This window comes from Glycine max, chromosome 2, assembly GCF_000004515.6.
Source record: "Glycine max cultivar Williams 82 chromosome 2, Glycine_max_v4.0, whole genome shotgun sequence".
Classification (NCBI taxonomy): Eukaryota; Viridiplantae; Streptophyta; class Magnoliopsida; order Fabales; family Fabaceae; genus Glycine; species Glycine max.
The window spans coordinates 8,592,076-8,610,490 of NC_016089.4; the positions used below are offsets into that span (position 1 = coordinate 8,592,076).

Below are 18,415 nucleotides of genomic sequence, written 5' to 3' on the forward strand. Positions count from 1 at the left end.
GTAGTGCCTCTGCCTCTGGGCCTTCATCCTTCTCCACTTGGGCATTTTGCTTGTATTTGGCCAATTTCATGATTCTCATCAGCTTCCCACAAACAAAGTAGACTCCCTTTTCCTTGAAAGAAGGATTAGAAGCAGGAACACGTGGGATGGGATTAGAAGGAGCAACACATGGGTTACTATATTTGTACTTATTCTTGTTATTGTGATCAGTTTTGTTGGCATACCTCTTATGAAATAGTTTGTCTTGTACCATGTTTGCCTTGACAGACATTGCTTTGGTCCTTGTTGCAACACTTTCCTTCCTATTTGTATCTTCAATGATAATGTGGGTGATGAGGTCTGACAATGACATCTGTTTGTGCTTATGCTTTAATTGTTGTTTATAGTCTGTCCAAGACTTCGACAACTTCTTAATCAGGAGTTCAGAAATGAATTCGTCAGGTAGAGAGATGTTTTGAGTCTTCAAGTCTTTCAGTAACTTGTGGTATTCATTGATTTGCATCTTGATGTCTTTTTCTTCGTTCATGGTCCAACGATAGTAGTTTGGCAATGATGAATCTCTGTTTGACCACGTTCTCGACAGTGTATTTGAGTATGAGAGAATCACATATCTCTTTGGATTCCTTGTAGGAGCAATAGACATCGAAAAGATTAGTAGATAAGACACTTAACAAAGTGTGACGACATGCCTTATTGGCTTGAACCCATTGTTGAAGTTGACTGACATCTGTTGCGGCATCAGGTTTGGGAGTGGAAAGAGCGAAGACAACTCCATGCATGTCCAGCAAGGTATGAACGTGTTCCTGCTAGTGACGAAAATTTTGGCTAGTGAAGACTTCAATTTTTGAGAAGTCAAGCAACGACTTAGCAAAGATTGTCGTCAGTGGCGTGAGGTTGGAAGTGTTGGCATTGTTGACAGGTTTTGCGGCTTTAGCCATGAAAAAAACCTTTTAGATTGTTGTTGCTGAAGTCGAAAATCACGAACACGGTTGAACTTCTTGAGGCGTAGCAGTCACTGACCTAAAATGTTTATTCATGGTGTTCCACGCAAACCTCTTAGGATACAACAGGAACGTCTTAGTAGAGCTAAGGTTACAAAACTCGCAAAGAAAAAATGATTGACCCAGGAGTAAATAGGGAGACAGCTTAATAGAGACAAAGAGAAAACAAAGAAAAACAAAGAAGAAAAAAACAAAAAAGAAAAAACAAATAAAAAAAATCAAGAAGAAGCCAATGACCTCATTTCCTGTCATACCAAGAAAAAAACCAGGTATGTTTACTGTCATGTCACTATGGCACATGTAAAGTTACTTTGTTTTGGTGAATGTGAGGTCTAAGACTAAGAGGAGCATCTGTGGGCACGTGTGTACTATATATAAAGGACAGTCTCAATGACAATTAACATAGAAGTTGATAAAATGGATTTGGTTATAAGTTATAACTGAAATTTGAATACTTCGTCACTGGTGTTTCTGATTTTTTCTTTTTTTATACTGTTCTGATTAATTCTTAACCAGCAAGTGCTTCAACTAAAATGTATGTAAATGGAATAGTTTGGTTAGAGACAGAGTGGTTTAGGTCACCTAAGTTATTTGACTCAGAAGAAGCCTGTCACGATTATCATATTTAAATGGGAATCCATTTTTTTTCTTCTTTTACTTGATTAGTTAAAAAAATTGGGGGGTCAATTGACTTTGACAGTTTGACTGAGTGAGGTCAAGCCAAAGCAGAAAGTTGATTCCGGAAAGAATAAGTTTCCTTTGCTGATCTCAGTAAATATACCTTGAGGCGTGTTTTCTTTTGTGAGCAATAATTTCTTAACAGAATAATATTCACTTTAATTATTACTACTTGTTAAACCATTAATCAACCAGACTAATATCATGCAAGAGTTTGAGAGGTGAATATAATCATGACTACTAAATCTTACATGTATGCCACCATATATGCGTGTGTAGCAAAATCAATATTCCCTCTTATTGTTTCTTTGTGGGCATGGAAATCCCAAGTCTGTCGGCACAGTAACTTTATAATGCTAAACTTGATGCACTTATTCCTCGTGTCATGAAAAAAAGTTCTCATACTCAAATATATTACACCGAATTGTGCTATACACTTGTGTTGTCTGGCTGCAGTTGGTTGAGCTTAAAGAAGCTGAAGGTAATAGAAATCGCCTCAAAGATTTTTCAGTTTGATACAATTTAAAAGTCTCTTGTACTGTCACTATTTTTCACAGAAAAAAAAGCCTAGTACCATGAAGGCAGAAGAGTACTTTTCCAATTATCTTTGGCATCCCAGCTTATATTATTATTCCTGTAAGTATGTCCAAAACCAAAAGTCATTCATGCCAAAGAAGGATCCAAATAACTGAAAGCAGCTGAATGATTACTAACCTTATGATTCAAAACTGAGCGAAACTTGTGTTGGGAGAAAGTTGTTACAAACAGTAAATTCCAAGCTGTGTAAAAAATCAAGTTGTAACCAAATTCAAGTGCATGCATAATAACACTTGCACTTTTTTTAATCAATTGATAAAGCCTTTTGGTATCATTTTGTATCTGTATTAAAAATCCTTTCCTTGCATTCCATCAAAAGCATAATACTAATATCAGAATCTAAAATGTGATCATGATTCAAGGTGCAAGGGATCATTTAACAAAAGCTGATGTGCAAGGCTTAGATAGCAAAGCACAAGTTCAGCAAACTTCGAATAAAGAGTCCCCACATCGATTGGAAACGAGGTATCGACCCAACATCTAGTCAATAAATAAGAGGAAAGCAGCACTGTAAAACTTGCCTTAAACTAATGAGTAAGGAAAACAAAGCAAGCAGTGGGAGCTGCTTGCGGCACTCATTGTGATGTGCAAGAAGTTTTTGGAGGGGTCATAGGCTGGCCGTGAGTTGACGCTGCTTACTTTGCAGAACTCTCATGGGCGGGCCTCCCAAGCCCAATAATACTGCCCTAAATTTTAGTACATATATGTCCTAATATAAAGATATAGATTACCATTTAAAAGCTCACCCACAATTTTCAATCAAGAGTCCTAATCCAATTAAATGTTGTATATTATAATCAGTAAAGTTAAAAGATATTACTAAATGATTTTATCATGGACTTCAGCTTGCATTAAGTGCCGTGCAAATGCAATAATTGCTTTTCTAAGATGCTTCTATAGCACAAATCAAACATGTTAACACAATTCCTACTTTTTAGTACAAGTTTGTACATCCTAGTTGGTGCATATGAACCGCAATTTACCTTGCTCCTAGTAGAACAGCAATAAAAAGGAAGGACAATAAAGTTTAATTAGCGAAGGCCGATTATATAAAGAAGAAACATAATTTATTTAGAAAAATAGATCTTCTCAAGTTAGATGTTGACATGGTAAGGTATTAATTAGCAAGCAACATAAGAGTAGAAACAAGATTTTGTTAAGAAAATCAGCATTTGTAGAATAAAAGTTGGAGTGTTGTCTTATCTCATAACACAGCTTCAAAGCGGAAATAGACACACAGCTTCAAAGTGGCAAATAGGTGTGCGGACTAGCTGGAAAACTGTTGAACCTATATATTATTCTCTTTTATGAACTATTTTTAAACCAGTTAAAACTTAAAATGTTTGTAATCAAAGTGTACATCATTTTCATGTTATTTAGTTAGTAGTGAGTGTATACCTTTCAGCATGTGATAAGAGTTCTAGGACTAGGAAGGGTTAGCTTGTTTGGATTAGTTTAAAATCTCATATAGAGATGCAGGGATGCTTTACAATTCCTGAGATATAAGTTGATGTTAAAGTGAACAATCCAATACGCTCTTCCTCATTTTTATTTTTTCCATTCTTTTCGTTGATTTCCAGTGTAAGATTAAACATAATTTTCTGTATTTTGAATTAATATTAGAAAACTAGCTTAGCATTCTTGTGAGTACAGCCAGAGTTTTTATAGTTAAGTATAGTTTTTCCTAACTCTGTGAAGAATGAGCACTTTGGTATGATGTTAGTGTGGGTCTACCACAACTTTGGTTCAGATGCCAGAAAGTATAGAGTTTCTTGTCATAACCACACTGAAGTATCTAATATAACGTAATATCTCTAACGAAATGCAGAAAAATGAGATTCTCTATCCCCAACTGCTTATCTTATTCTATAATTTTATTTTGTAATGCTCAAATTTTTTGCAAAAGATATAATGGAAACCAACATCCCAATTTGAAAAAATTAACAAACATCGAACAAGATAGCACAATTATGAGTGAGTATATCAATTAAGTTAATGGATTTTTACAGAATATTGTCCAGCAGAATTCTTTAATGATGTAGTTGTATTGGAGGTTCCATTTATTAGTTAGTAAATTTGGATTCAGATGGTCCAAAGATTTTTCTCTGGAAAACTAAGTATAATTTATACTTTGACACAATTGACTATTGAGATATCAGTTTCTGGTCTTTACCGGAGTGACTTTTTGTTTCTGTCTACTATGCAGAGCTAGAATATACCAGTCTCAAGACTCAACAGGTTGTGATTCTGAAACATTTCATTCAGACTCATCTGTCAAAATTACCAGGATTATGCAGTAATCAACAAGCTTGAACCAAGTAGCTATCCTGGCTTTGCTAATTGTGGTTGAAGGCATCCATTATCCATAGTTAGAACAAAGATTTGTAGACTAGGATGGTTGCTGGTTGAACCAAACAAATACTGTCCTAAGGACTGCAGAAACAATTATCTGTTTTTATTAGTTTAATATCTGATATGTGAACCATTGGTTCACACGATACTAAATTAATTTTTTGAGGGGAGGATCCACTACAGTAGCTTGCTAAGTTGCTACTGGGGCCCTTAGGTGTTGCTCATGCGTTGCACTACTACATGGGCTTGGCACACCCGACTAAACCAGTTTCTAAGTTTTTATTTGGAGCATGATGCTAGCAACATAAAAATATTTTAGTTAAATTACAGAATTATTTCATTACAGAGGGAGTATTATTGATTTGTGTCTCTTAATTGTCAGTACTGAATCATTGCATTTATTCATTCTGTTATAAGAAAAAGTGGCTGGTATACCAGGAAAGAAAAAAAAAACGATCAGATAAGGAAAATTTGACATCGTGAAGATAAAAGTTAAGCATTTGTTGTTTTTAAATTTTAATTCTAAATTGTTTACTAAAAGGTTGTTACAAGTTATAACATCAAATAGTAGGGAAAGATAACAAAAAACAAGACACTTGCATTCTAAAATACAATTGATGTTTGCTTCAATGCAATGAGATGCATAAGATCATCATAGCGAATACAACAAATCAACAAGCATATTCTTCTTTTTTGGATAAAATGAAATACAATGTTGTCCCACATGAAAGAATAGTGAACCTATACCTATATGCTATTTCAAACTCTTGAAAATACCTATGTCCTAATTCAAACTCTCAACATTGACTCAAAACCAACCTCCCAAAATCGACTCAATCAAGCTGTACACCAATTGCTTGTAACATATAAAAAATGCTATAGCCGCACACAAAACTATAATCTTTCAAAATTTCTCCAAGCTAACTATCTCGTTTGCAAGCTCCTCTATTAACAAATTTACTATCTCTCTAACAATATCTTCAACATCTTCAACTAGTTCTATCCACCTAATCTCCCCTTCGAGGATACTGTCTGCTAACCCTTTACTAGCTTTCTTTTCCTGTGCAACAAGCAACCCCCACATCTCCTCCTCAATCATGTTCTGGCTTGGTTCGGCATTCAACCTTCTTGACATGGGCTTTTCCCACATTGGGATGTACAAATATGGCTGCAGAATCTCCAGCAGCCCTAAGTTAATGCGATCAAAGAGAAGTTTCCTTTCAGATTTCTTCCAAAGTTGCTGCTCGCCAAATTTCTTTTCCAGGATTTCGAAGACAGAAGGGCTAATAGGACATTCTGCAGAGTGCCATGTAGAAAAGTCTGTGAACAAGCTCCTATTACATATACCTGCCTCGGTTAAGACCTCAACAACATATGAGAAATCCCTACTTTCTTCAGCTCTAAATAATCCTGCTATATCTTTCTTTTCTTCAGGGTCATCTACATATTCATTCTCACAATCTTCATCACTTGAAACATTCAAATCATATTCTTCATCATCCACTTCAGAGGAATCTAAAATGAACAAATCATGGCACATTTGTAATTAATACCAAAATAAAAGGAGGGAGACTAGGAAATGAAGCATTGACCTCAAATAAAGTGGATGATATGCAAAACAAATGACTAAACATAATCATTACACACCATATACATGATCGCCACATTTAGAGCTGAATCGACTGTCCTCTCCAAATAAGGGTTCCAAAACTGAAATTGGACTAGGTTCATATGCCTCCTCAAAGCTACTGATGGAATCGGGGTCAGCCTCAGAGCAAAGTGAAAGTACAGAATCTTCTTGAAAATCTGATGTATCCTGTAATTTAACAACAATACAAAGCAACAGCATGATTCAGCAATTAAACCTGAAGAGAAAACTTAACATCACAGAAATAACAACAATTACAAGAAATTCAAAAGATTATCTATGTTATATGCAATGCAGTGATATAAAGAAAAAAGTCAACTCAAAAAGTTAAATATGAATTGTCTATAACTATTTGATATCCAATAAAAGAATATTTAATATAATTAAGGACATTTCAAGATGTTACTCAATGGAAAAATTGATGCTGCATTAACTTCTAAAATTAAACTTCACCAAAACTGACATGATAACTAGAACTTAGCAATCAAACTTTTATGCTCAATGCCTGATACAAAATGCATAAATTTTACATATTACCTGAGATTAATAGTTTAATGATTTCAATAATTTTTGCACAGAACAAGCTAGAAAACTCAAATGCTCATTCGTTCAAGATATTTCTATTGAAATGCAAAATAAAATAAAAAATCCGATAGTATTTACTTAATTTAGTAATTAACTATAACAAAAAGATGGATACATTAAAAAAAAATATGACCCCCCCCCTGCCCTAGTCAATAATCAGCAACTTTACTGTTTTGTCAAGCTCATCCTTTATATTTTGCCTTCAATATACCCAAGATAAAATATCAGAAGTCAGAACTCAAAAACAAAAGAAGACCGCAAAGTAAGCCATTCAGTAACAAGTCAGCATTCCTGAAACTATCATCACTTACTAGAATTTTTCCACATTGGTTTTGATAAGGTGGTAGGTGGTGGGACTTTGAGCAGAAGGTCCCAGAACAATGAGCAACACTCTTGAGTGTATAAATTACAAGTAGAAAAAAGAACACAAAAAATGATGGTCCAGTTTTCAAAGCAAAGAGGGTTTTTACTTTTTGCACTTCTAGAATTTATGACTTAACGTGACAAGGCAACAATAAAACTACCTTCAACAGGTAATCCGTTAATAGTCAATGAGGTAATAAAGCTTTTAACATTTCTTATGCATTTAATGACTAAATTTCAACAAACCACATGCATCATTCTATGGTATGTTCATTCATCAGTAAACTGATAAAATATAAAGCACGACTAACACGATAATATTACTCTATTGTGGAAAATTCATCCATGTTTCCATCAAATATGGAAATTCTGACACATAATATCATTTCAGGATACAAGCATACCGATAATAAAAGTTGAATATCTTACTTGTACCCACTCTTACCATTAAATTTTTTTATTGAACATTCAACTAACTGAAAAAATATGAATATTCCCAACAATTCTGTGAAAGAAAAAATGCAAACCTGTTTCTTTGAAGTATAACTCAGAGAATCAATTTCTTGTGACAAGAAGACTGTTGATTTATATTGATGATTGGTTGGGTTATAATGTGATCTGCCAACAACCTCAGTTGTTGCATCAGATACCAAGAAATCAACTGATGAATCAGGAGACACAACATTTTGCATAGGCATACTACTGTCTTCATATGTTTTGTTCTTCACTTCATCATTCATTAAGCGCCTCTCTTGCAAGATCTGACTGTCTATCAATTCGGGAGAAGGACTAGAACTTGACAATTGAGGAGGCATAGTTACCTTATCAGACAAATCCTTCCCATAAACTCTCTTCTCTGACATATGATTTATACCATTCTCTTCAGTGTGATTACTATGGAAATAAGAGGAAAGGGAAGGGAGTTTCTCATGGCCAGGACTGAGGTTCACATCTTCCATACATTCTTTCTGGTTAACATTTTCATTCTTCGACTTCCATGATAACCAATTTGCAGATGCATTCTTTCTCAAACCCCAATATCTCTGAAACAAGATATCCTGATTCATAGTTCTACCGTTATCAGCAATAACTGAAGCTGCACAAAGAGGTATTGACACTCTTCTAGCAAAGCTGTAATTAACACCAGCCTTACATCTAATGTTCTTTCTAATTTTGTCATTGCTATAATAACCACTTTGATGAGTCAAATCTCTTGTTCCATTTCCATGTTCAGAAATCATAGGCAACTGGTTATGTATACAGACTTGACCACACCGTCCAAGTTCTCGCAATTTTTCAGCCACATCCCCCTGTGCCAAAGTTTTGGTCCTGGAATCAGAACAGAGGAAAGGGAAATTGAATTGGATCTCATTAACTGAAATATTTGAAGCAGGCTTCAGCTTTAGCATATCACTGGCAAATGCTTCATTCCCTCTGAGAAAAGAACTTGAAGCAGTATTTAAAACTCCGTTTGCAACATTTCCCGATTGCATTGAAATCTCCTCTGAAATTTTACTGAAAGGCCTTGAACTCTGCTTACCAGAATTCATGTGATAGGATATTTTCTTTCTCTCCCTCATTTCAGGATACAGTCTCATGCTTTTAGGATAAAATATCTCTTGGAGCAGCCCATCATCCAAATTAGAATTTTTGCAAGAAATAGGATTCTCTTTACCATTTCCCTTTGATGGGTTATGGTGCTTACCTCGCCTTAGTGCTTTGACCACTTTTAAAACATCCTCAAATTCTTCCTTTTCACTAGTATTCATTCCAGAGGAATGATGCTGATGAGATGAACGCTTCTTTCTGACACCAATAGAGGCAACTTTCTGCAGGTAATTCTCAGAGAGCACTTTCTGCTTATCTCTAATGGGATGTTGGGTAGGCACTTGATCAAGACCCATCAAGTTTAAAATAACACTTGGTGCTTCTTGTTTGGATTCCATTGTGCAATAATTACTCTACAAGATCAAGCTGATACACTGGAACTCAAGCACTCCCTAAAAATCAATGAAACTGTCTGCAATAAATCACAATGACTGTTACAAGGAAATAAAGGTGATCAATACACGCTAATAAACATAATCTATTTTGCCATTTCTTTCCTTTTCAGCTATCATAGAAAACAACTTATATACACAGTGAACTCAAAGCAAGAAGAATCACAAGCCAACCTTAGATATTACATCTCATCTGTTGCCAAAAGAAAAAATAAAATAGGGTTGAGGAATCTAGAGCTTCCTATGCTTCAACACTTACTGGAAATGGTTTTAATGCTCTATTAGCACAAGAGACCTAAAAAAGAAAGGGGAAAAGGCATTAAAGCAAGTTCAATTTCGGCAGAAAATAAATAAAAATAAAAAATCTCATATAGGAGACATCATACCCTAAACCCTATTCATCATTATAAAACTGTTCATCCATTGAGTTGAAACCTTGTAGTTAACTCTTCCAATTTAGTAGCAAAACAAACGTAATAAAAATGTTACAATAATATTAATATAAAAGGGTAAAGGAGGAAGAAATCATCAAATCAACATGTCAATGAATCTGATTCAACTGTGTGCAATCACTGACAGCAAAGAAACAACGTAAAGTGCTCAGGTAATCGAAACAAGGCATGATTATTGGAAAAGGGCCAACCCGAAAACAAGAAATGATAAAGTTCTTAAATTCATAGAAACACAAGAAGGAGACAAAATCATTGTGATTCCACTAGAATAAAAAATAAAATAAAAAATAGAAACTTTCTTTGACAAAAACACAAGCAAATCAAGATTCCAACAAGATCATGATTTTCCAAACCTTTTTACCCTCAACAAAAGCCTCATAGATCATCACCACCACCATCATCAGCATCAAGAAGAAAAACAAGAAGATGAAGAAACTCAAGAAGTATATACAAAAATAATAATAAAGAGGGGGTGGAAGAAAGAACCTTCTCTGAATAGAAAAGTAAGACCTTTTTGGATTATGTGGGGTGCCCATAATCCAAAATCTCCATTGCATGCAACAAAACCAATCAGGGTCACTTCCTTTTGCAAGAAAGCAAATTGGGGTAATAAATTCATGAATAGGTTGCAACCCAATTTTTGTTATTCCATGAAGGAAAAGGACACAGCCGACATGAACATCAATTGGGTCAAAACAGATGTGGTTTTTTTTCGCTTAAAGGGACACGTAACTACTAATTCTCCTGGAAACAACTCTAGGAAGTAAAATATTGGTTTTTGTTTTGGTATTTGATTCATTTCAAGTAATGAATAAAGAAATGGAATGATTAAGACAATAATTAATCACGATGAAGGGGGCTCGTAGTGCTTTCTATTATTTTATTTTATTTAGTTTGTTTTGTCGTGTGTGGATTTACGCTCCAACTGTAATGGTCTTGTTTGCGTATTTGGCGCCATAAATTTATCGTTGACTAATGGTAAGTGTCGGGTTCAGTAATCATTTTACTTGCTCTGTTCTTCTATGCATAAAAATTAATTGTATACAAATACTATAATCTATATATCTATCTATTTATATTAAAGTATTTCCTGCTAATAGTTTTTCTATGCAGGTGTTATCTCCATATATATATATATATATATATATATATATATATATATATATATTGTCATTCCAATTGGTTACCAATGGCGCTTTTTGTTTGGATTTGATGTATTTGCTAATTGCTAGTATTCCAAAATGCAGGGTAAGATATTTTGATTATTCTCTGCACTGTGTGAGGCAACATTAGCCTTTTCGTTTGGACACTTGTCTTTTGCTTTTGTTTTGTCTGTTAATTAGTTGCTGCAACTTTCATAACAAGTGTATGTCTTTGGCTTTTGTTTTGGTCACTGCACTGGGACAACTTTGGCTATTTTTTTTGTTTCATGGAGCTAGCTAACGTACATGCTGTCTTTACCTATTCGTTGTTTTGCTGTACTTCTATAATCTAAATTTTTAGTTCTGGAGAAACTAGCATAAAAAACCTTATAAAAGTGCTTTATGATTTTTTTTATATATTCTTCTTAATTTGCTTCGGTAAGATATGAAAATCAATTTTTAATTTATATAAAAATATGATAACATTATCAAATGAATACTAATAATTAGTCTAAAATATTATATAGATTTTCATAATGACATGTGATATATTGGAGAGGGTAACACTCATCAGTGTGGCTCTAGGCAGTAATCCCAGTCCCTCAGCGTGTTTCAAGTGGATGATGGAAGCAAAAAATATTTATTTTAGTATACACGTTGTATTGTAAAATTAATGATTAAATTAATTTAAATACATTTTTTATCTCACGTTCAAAAAATTAAAATGAAAAATATAATGTGATATAAATAAGAGTATTTTTTATTATTGTAAAAAAAAAAACTTATTTTTTCATCCAAAATCGGACAAAACTTAAAAATACACTCGAACCAATGTCACATTCCTTCCTTTTTCTCCTATTACCGAATGAGAATGATAGTGTTAACTTTCCCTTCTATCCTCAATCCATCTCCTTATATTTATGCAGTACAAATCGTTTATATCTATTACAACATTTGAGTTATTCTTGCTTTGACAATTTACAATTATATAGTTTTCTTTTCTTGTACGTAATTATTTAGTTCATTTAGTTGGAAGAAATAATTTCGAATAATTAGTTCAATGTGTTATCCTGTATTTATTTTTTATTTGCTTCTTTCACTTGTTTTCTTTTTTTATACAATGAGGACAATAAAATTAACATCTCAAACTTTATAGAAAATCTGCAATCTATAATTTGGCATATACTAGAGTAGTGGGTATTTGCTTCTTTGATTTTACTTTTTCCTTAGTTTCTTCCTAAAAAGTAAAAACCTTTACACATCCATGTATTAGTCAGTGAATAAATAAATTGGAGCACGACTCATGTTGATTCAATATATTGAATAAGAGTGTTGTTAGCATCACTCAACATTATTGCTGATGCATCCAATATTAACCATGAAAAGATAAAAATATATCTTATAAATCAAGTTGATTCATAAGTTAATTTTTAAGACTTATTGATCAATTTGATCCGTAAAGGAAAAAATTAATAAAAACAGTTTTATCATTTTTAAAGAATGTTCGGTGCACCACCAGTAAGATGCACCTAACAACACTCTTGAATAATATTTTTTGACAGTCAAAAATATAAAATAAAATATTAAACATTCATATTAACTTTGTGAATTTCTGTAAAAAAAAAAAAAACTTTGTGAATTGATTTGCAAATCTTATTTTATTTTTTGAAGTTGTTCTGATTGTCATCTAGCACCTTAAACTAATCCTTAATAGTCCTGAAACAGACCAATACAAAATATATTCCTAAAACAGTCTAAAATGATGTAATTTGGACAAGGTCACTAATGAAAATAGATTAATCCTTAATAGTCCTAAAAAAGGACCGATAAAAAATATATCCCTAAAACAATCTAAAATGATGTAGTTTGGACAAGGTCACTAATGAAAAATTGTAACTCTATATTTTAACTTTCCATAGATGTCGAGATTATGCAAACATTGAATTTATAACCAAAATAACAATTGTTGCTCAAAGTCTCCTAGGTCCAAACAACATCCTTATTGTAAGTTTAAGACCAAATTTCACCTTTAAATCTTCAAAGTGGGTAAAACATCATTTTTTTTTACAAGATATGTAGATTTTTCTCCTAGATTTACTTACAATAATACAAGTTTTACAACTTAATTTATATACAAAACATTGAAGCAAGACTAAAATTCCAAAAAAGAATAGTATTTTTTATTTATTTATGAGAATCAAAGACAATATTAAAGACTTACAATAACTCGATCATTATTACTCAATCTAACTCTTAATCATTTTTTTTATGATTGGACTTGTGCTATATTATGATGGAGGAGGCCTTATTTGAAAGTAGGGAAAATGAGAATAGAAAAATATATTAAAATTTGAATTAAAAAGTAAAAAGAAAGAAAGAGAATTTTTTTTTTCTCCCTTTAATTAAACCAAAAAAATGTTTGTATTTTATTTTTCCCTAGTTAGTCATATATAATGTAATTTTTTCATTTAAAAATTATTCAATAATTAATAAAAATATAATGAATGTGTGAGGTAGTATTAATTTGTATATATATTAACAAATGAAAAAAATATAAACTACTTGAAGACTGAGGTGAGTTAAGGGAAAAATTCACTCTTTCTCTCTTAGCTTTTATTGATTTCAAAATGATACATATATACAAGACACAAGAGAGAGAGAAGACTATTGACGGTGACAATTCACTGCTGCCTTCTGAATAAAACTTACCAACTAAGCTACCAAACATAGATAAATATTAAAATATTCAACACTCCCCCTCAAGCTGGAGCATATAAATCATACGCACCAAGCTTGGAACATATAGTCTAAATTTTGGGTCCTCTTAAGGACTTAGTCAAAATATTTGTTGGCTGATCATTAGAACCAATGAACTCAGTGACAATCTCCTTGGACAGAAGCTTCTCTCAAATGAAATGACAATTAATCTCTATGTGCTTAATCCTTTCATGAAAGACTGGGTTTGAGGAAATATGAAGAGTAGCCTGATTATCACAATACAACTTCATTTGCAACTCTTCACAGAACCTCAATTCTTGCAGAAATTGTTTAATCCACATGAGTTCACAAGTAACTATAGCCATAGATCGATATTCAGCTTCTGCACTGGATCGAACGAAAATAGTTTGTTTCTTGCTTTTCCAAGAGATAAGATTTCCTCCAATGAAAACACAATAGCCTGATGTAGACCTCCTATCCATGGGACATCCAGCCCAATCAGCATCACAATATCCCGATAGTTGCGTATTACCCTTGTCTTCATACAACAACCCTTGTCCAGGAGCTCTTTTAACATATCTCAGAATACGCATGACAACATTTCAATGATCCAAATGAGGATTCTGCATAAATTGGCTAACCACTCCCACAGCAAAGGAGATATCAGGTCTAGTAATGGTGAGGTAAATGAGTTTTCTCACAAGCCTCCTATATCTCTCGGGGTCAGGATAAACTTCACTTTGATCTGTCATGAGCTTCAGATTTGGATCCATAGGGCTTTCAACAGGTCTAAAATTCTGGATATCTGTTTCTTCTAAAATATCAAGAGCATACTTCCTTTGAGAGATCACAACACCATCTCTTGATTGAGCCACTTCAATACCAAGGAAATACTTCAAATATCCCAGATATTTGGTCTGGAAATGACTAAATAAGTGCTCTTTTAGCTGGGTGATCTTAGTAGTATCATTCCCTGTAATCACTATGTCATCAACATAAACCATTAGATAAACACATTTTCCAGGAGATGTATGACAATAAAAAACAGAGTGATCAACTTCACTTCGTTTCAATCCAAAAAGTTGAACAACATGAGTAAATTTACCAAATCAAGCTCGAGGAGATTGCTTCAACCCATAGAGAGATCGGTGAAGCTTACACACAAGGCCATATTCCCCCTGAGCAACAAACCCAAGAGGTTGCTCCATATAAATATCCTCCTCAAGATCACCGTGGAGGAAGGCATTCTTAATATCAAGCTGATGGAGGGGCCAGTGACGGACGGTAGCCATAGCAAGAAACAGACGAACAATGGTGATTTTGGCTACAAGAGAGAAAGTATCACAGTAATCAAGGCCATATACTTGTGTGTAGCCTTTGGCTACCAAGCGAGCCTTAAGCCGATCAACCTTACCATTGGGCCCAACTTTAATAGTATAGACCCATCTACAACCCACAGTTGTCTTGCCAGGAGGAAGAGAAACGAGCTCCCAAGTACCATTATTTTCAAGAGCCTGCATTTCATCAATCATAGCTTGTCGCCAGCCAGGATGATCAAGTGCCTCATGGATAGTGGAAGGAATAGTAAAGGAAGACAATGAAAAAACAAAGGAACCATATGAAGGAGACAAACAATGATAACTTAAGAAATTATAAATAGGATGAGGGTTACGAGTAGAGCGAGTACCTTTCCTGATGGCAATGGGCCAATCTGAGTCAAAATGATGAGAAAAAGTGGAAGGAGAGAAAGGATCCATGAGTTGAGGACTGGTTGAAGAAGAACGAGGATCACGAGGAGAGACTTCAGGTACTGGAGATTCAATCTGCCTTGTCCTGTGCTGATCTGTAATCAAAGGTGGAGAGGCAACTTCAGGTGAATTTGGTGGAAAAGATGGGACAACACTGACATTTTGGTCTGAGTTACCTAGAGGACAAGGAGAAGGAATAGGAAGAACTTCCTGGAGAGACAAAGTATGGTCTACGGAGGGTGAGAAGAAGGGTATTTCTTCAAAGAAGGTTACATCTGCAGACATGTAGTATCGTCTCGTGGTTGGAGAGTAACACTTGTAACCTTTTTGAAGACGAGAATAACCCAAGAAGACACATTTGACTGACCTAGTAGAAAGTTTGTCTAAACCAGGAGACAAATTATGGACAAAATAGGTACAACCAAACACTTTAGGAGAAACATGAAATAATGGATCATGAGAAAAAACAATTGAGTGAGGGATTTGGTTTTCAAGAGAATAAGAGGGCACTCTACTAATTAGGAAACAAGCAATAAGCACCGCATCTCCCCAATGATGTATAGGAACATTAGAATTTAGCATTAGGGAACATGCAGTTTCAAGAAGATGACGATTCTTCCTTTCTGCTATACCATTTTGTTGTGGTGTGTGAGGACATGTGGACTGATGTAGAATACCTTTGGAAGACAAAAAGGAAGAGAGATCACGAAAGAAATACTCTTTAGCATTATCACTTCTGAAAATTTTAATTATTTTTCCAAATTGATTTTCAATCTCATTGTAGAATGACATGAATACAGGCAAAAGTTCAGATCTGTCTTTCATTAAATAAACCCAAGTACATATGGAGAATTCATCAATGAAGGTTACAAAATATCGAAAATTAAAAGATGTAACACGACTTGGTCCCCAAATATCAGAATGAATGGTAGAGAAAGCCGAGTTACATCTTTGTACAATTTGAGGAAATAATGACCTGACATGTTTTCCTAGTTGATAAGACTCACAATCTAAGACTCGAAGATTCTTAAGAGTAGGAACCATCATCTTTAATTTTGGCAAACTTGGGTGACCCGGACGGTCATGCAAAAGTTTGGGTTTTGAGATTGCAAAACAAGACCCAGGTGGAATGGATTCCAAGTAGTAAAGTCCTCGTGATTCATGTCTTTCTCCAATCAGTCGCCCTGTCCCATGTTCCTAAATAACAAAAGAATTAGCAGTAAAGGTTACTGAACAATTTAACGAACTAGTTAACTGACTTAATGAGATTAGATTATAGGGACACTGAGGAATGAATAACACAGAATTTAATTTCAAAGAGGGAGACAATGAAACTTGACCACTTCCTTAAGACGCAACCTTGGAGCCATTAGCTACAGTAACAAGGTGAGGAATTTTTGGAAAGGAAAATGATGAAAAAGAGGACTTATTACTAGAAATATGATAAGAGGCACCTGAGTTGAGTATCCAAGGACTAGGACCTTCAATGGATTGAGAGATACATGCTGTGGAAAAACACGGTACAGATGAGGATTGAGCTTGGTTGCTAGGTTTCTCAGATTTAAGCTTAAAATACTCCTGATACTCCTCATAAGAGAATCTAGACTCTGCTTTCTCTGATCTAGAGACCTATGCGACCTTGTCGGGAAACCCATGCAATGAATAGAAATTCTCTTGGGTGTGACCAATCCTCTTGCAATAGGTGCAATGAGGACGTCAACCCCTTCCACTGCGATCTCCTCTACTGTTGCAGCCGCCTCCTCTATCTTGAGACGCAACCATGGCTGACGTCTCCACACCATCAGCAGGATTCTCATCCTTCAATAAATGAGGCACACAGAGAAGTCTAGTGATGAGGGAATCCATTGATGGAACTTGGTCCCCAGCAGGTACTTGATCACGCACATGATCAAAGTCTGAATGTAAGCTCCTCAGAATGAGGATCATGTAGAACTTGTCAAGTTTCCTGTTCACTTCTTCCAATGAATCATCTATAAGGAACTTTCTCAGCTCTTCTACGGCAGCCCGAGCCTTACCCACATGAGCGATCATATCATGGCTGGTTTGCTTGAGGACTGTAACCTTCATGGTTGCATCAAACTAGCTTTAGATATCATAGGCAAAGATTTCTTGGGCTTTCTTCCAAAAAGAACGACACGATTTAAATGATCGAAAGATCTCCAAAATATCTGGCTCAACTGATTTCCATAACACAACGTAGAGTTGATAGTCAAGCTTCTCCCATTCAGGTCTTTTATCGTCTGGAATAGAATCAGAAGCTTTCTCCAAGTGGTCATGGTGCCCTTGATTGAGAAACCACAACTTCACGGAAGCAGACCACGAAAGGTAATTCTTCAAGTTAAGCTTTGCAGTGGTGATGGTTGGAGTCCCGGAAAAGGAGAAAATAGGTCTAGAGGAGGCCATTTCAGATCCAAACAACAAACCCTAACACGAAAAAGAGAGAACACACAAGGGTTGACGAAAAAGCTTGCCGAAAGCGAGAGGTGAGGCCTGAAACGTGCTCAGGGACTGATGATGAAGCTGTCGGGACCAAACGGGTCAGCTTCCGACGGCGGTGCGACGACGCATGGGCTTCACGTGCCAGAAATCTTGCGAGACAAAGATGACGAGTGGGAGCTCCTTTGGCGGTGCGACTTTTAGGGGTGGGTCACATTTTTCGAGGCGATCCTAACCCTGGCCTCGCCGGAGAAAAACGACCGGAGACACCGACGGCGTCAGACAGTGCGGTGGCGGACGACAGACGGAACCCGCTCTAATGCCAACTTGAAGACTAAGGTGAGTTGAAGGAAAAATTCACTCTTTCTCTCTTAGCTTTTATTGATTTCAAAATGATACATATATACAAGACACAAGAGAGAGAAGAACTATTAACAATGAAGTTGCCTTCTAAATAAAGCTTACCAACTAAGCTACCAAACATAGATAAATACTAAAATATTCAACAAAACTATTTGAATCAAATTAAAAAAAAAAACAAAATAGAAGTGGGAATTTCAGGTATTATTTTATTTAGTAAATAAAAATAATGTACTTGTCATTTAATTATAAATAATATAATTTTGTTAATTTTTATAATAATTATTATACAATTCATATTTATTATGAGGTTG

At 34.8% G+C, this 18,415-nt stretch overlaps 2 protein-coding genes and 2 non-coding genes across 8 annotated transcripts; 2 read left to right on the forward strand and 2 right to left on the reverse strand.

Annotated features, from left to right (window-relative positions):
* The first annotated feature begins 2,793 nt into the window (after positions 1-2,793).
* LOC113001052 (U12 minor spliceosomal RNA) lies at positions 2,794-2,944 on the forward strand. Its single transcript, XR_003266384.1, has one exon. It is a non-coding gene; the product is annotated as a U12 minor spliceosomal RNA (small nuclear RNA).
* A 1,750-nt stretch (positions 2,945-4,694) lies between these two features.
* On the forward strand, positions 4,695-4,888 carry LOC113001032 (U2 spliceosomal RNA). The gene has a single exon (XR_003266365.1). It is a non-coding gene; the product is annotated as a U2 spliceosomal RNA (small nuclear RNA).
* Positions 4,889-5,299: 411 nt separating this feature from the next.
* On the reverse strand, positions 5,300-10,483 carry LOC100796873 (uncharacterized). 5 transcript variants are annotated; one of them, XM_026125154.2, is made up of 5 exons: positions 10,163-10,483; positions 9,484-9,519; positions 7,752-9,244; positions 6,276-6,444; positions 5,300-6,143 (listed from the first exon to the last, which is right to left on the reverse strand). In XM_026125154.2, exons 3-5 carry the CDS (start codon positions 9,168-9,170, stop codon positions 5,533-5,535), a joined length of 2,199 nt encoding a protein of 732 aa, XP_025980939.1. In that variant the 5' UTR covers positions 9,171-9,244; positions 9,484-9,519; positions 10,163-10,483; the 3' UTR covers positions 5,300-5,532. The 5 variants fall into 5 exon arrangements, with proteins under 5 accessions (XP_025980939.1, XP_006574872.1, XP_040867763.1 ...); XM_006574809.4 differs by having other exon boundaries at positions 9,399-9,519; XM_041011829.1 differs by lacking the exon at positions 10,163-10,483 and adding an exon at positions 10,030-10,048 and having other exon boundaries at positions 9,399-9,519.
* Positions 10,484-14,138: 3,655 nt separating this feature from the next.
* LOC106797200 (uncharacterized mitochondrial protein AtMg00810-like) lies at positions 14,139-14,540 on the reverse strand. The gene has a single exon (XM_026126968.1). It carries the CDS (start codon positions 14,538-14,540, stop codon positions 14,139-14,141), a length of 402 nt encoding a protein of 133 aa, XP_025982753.1.
* Between the last annotated feature and the right edge of the window lie 3,875 nt (positions 14,541-18,415).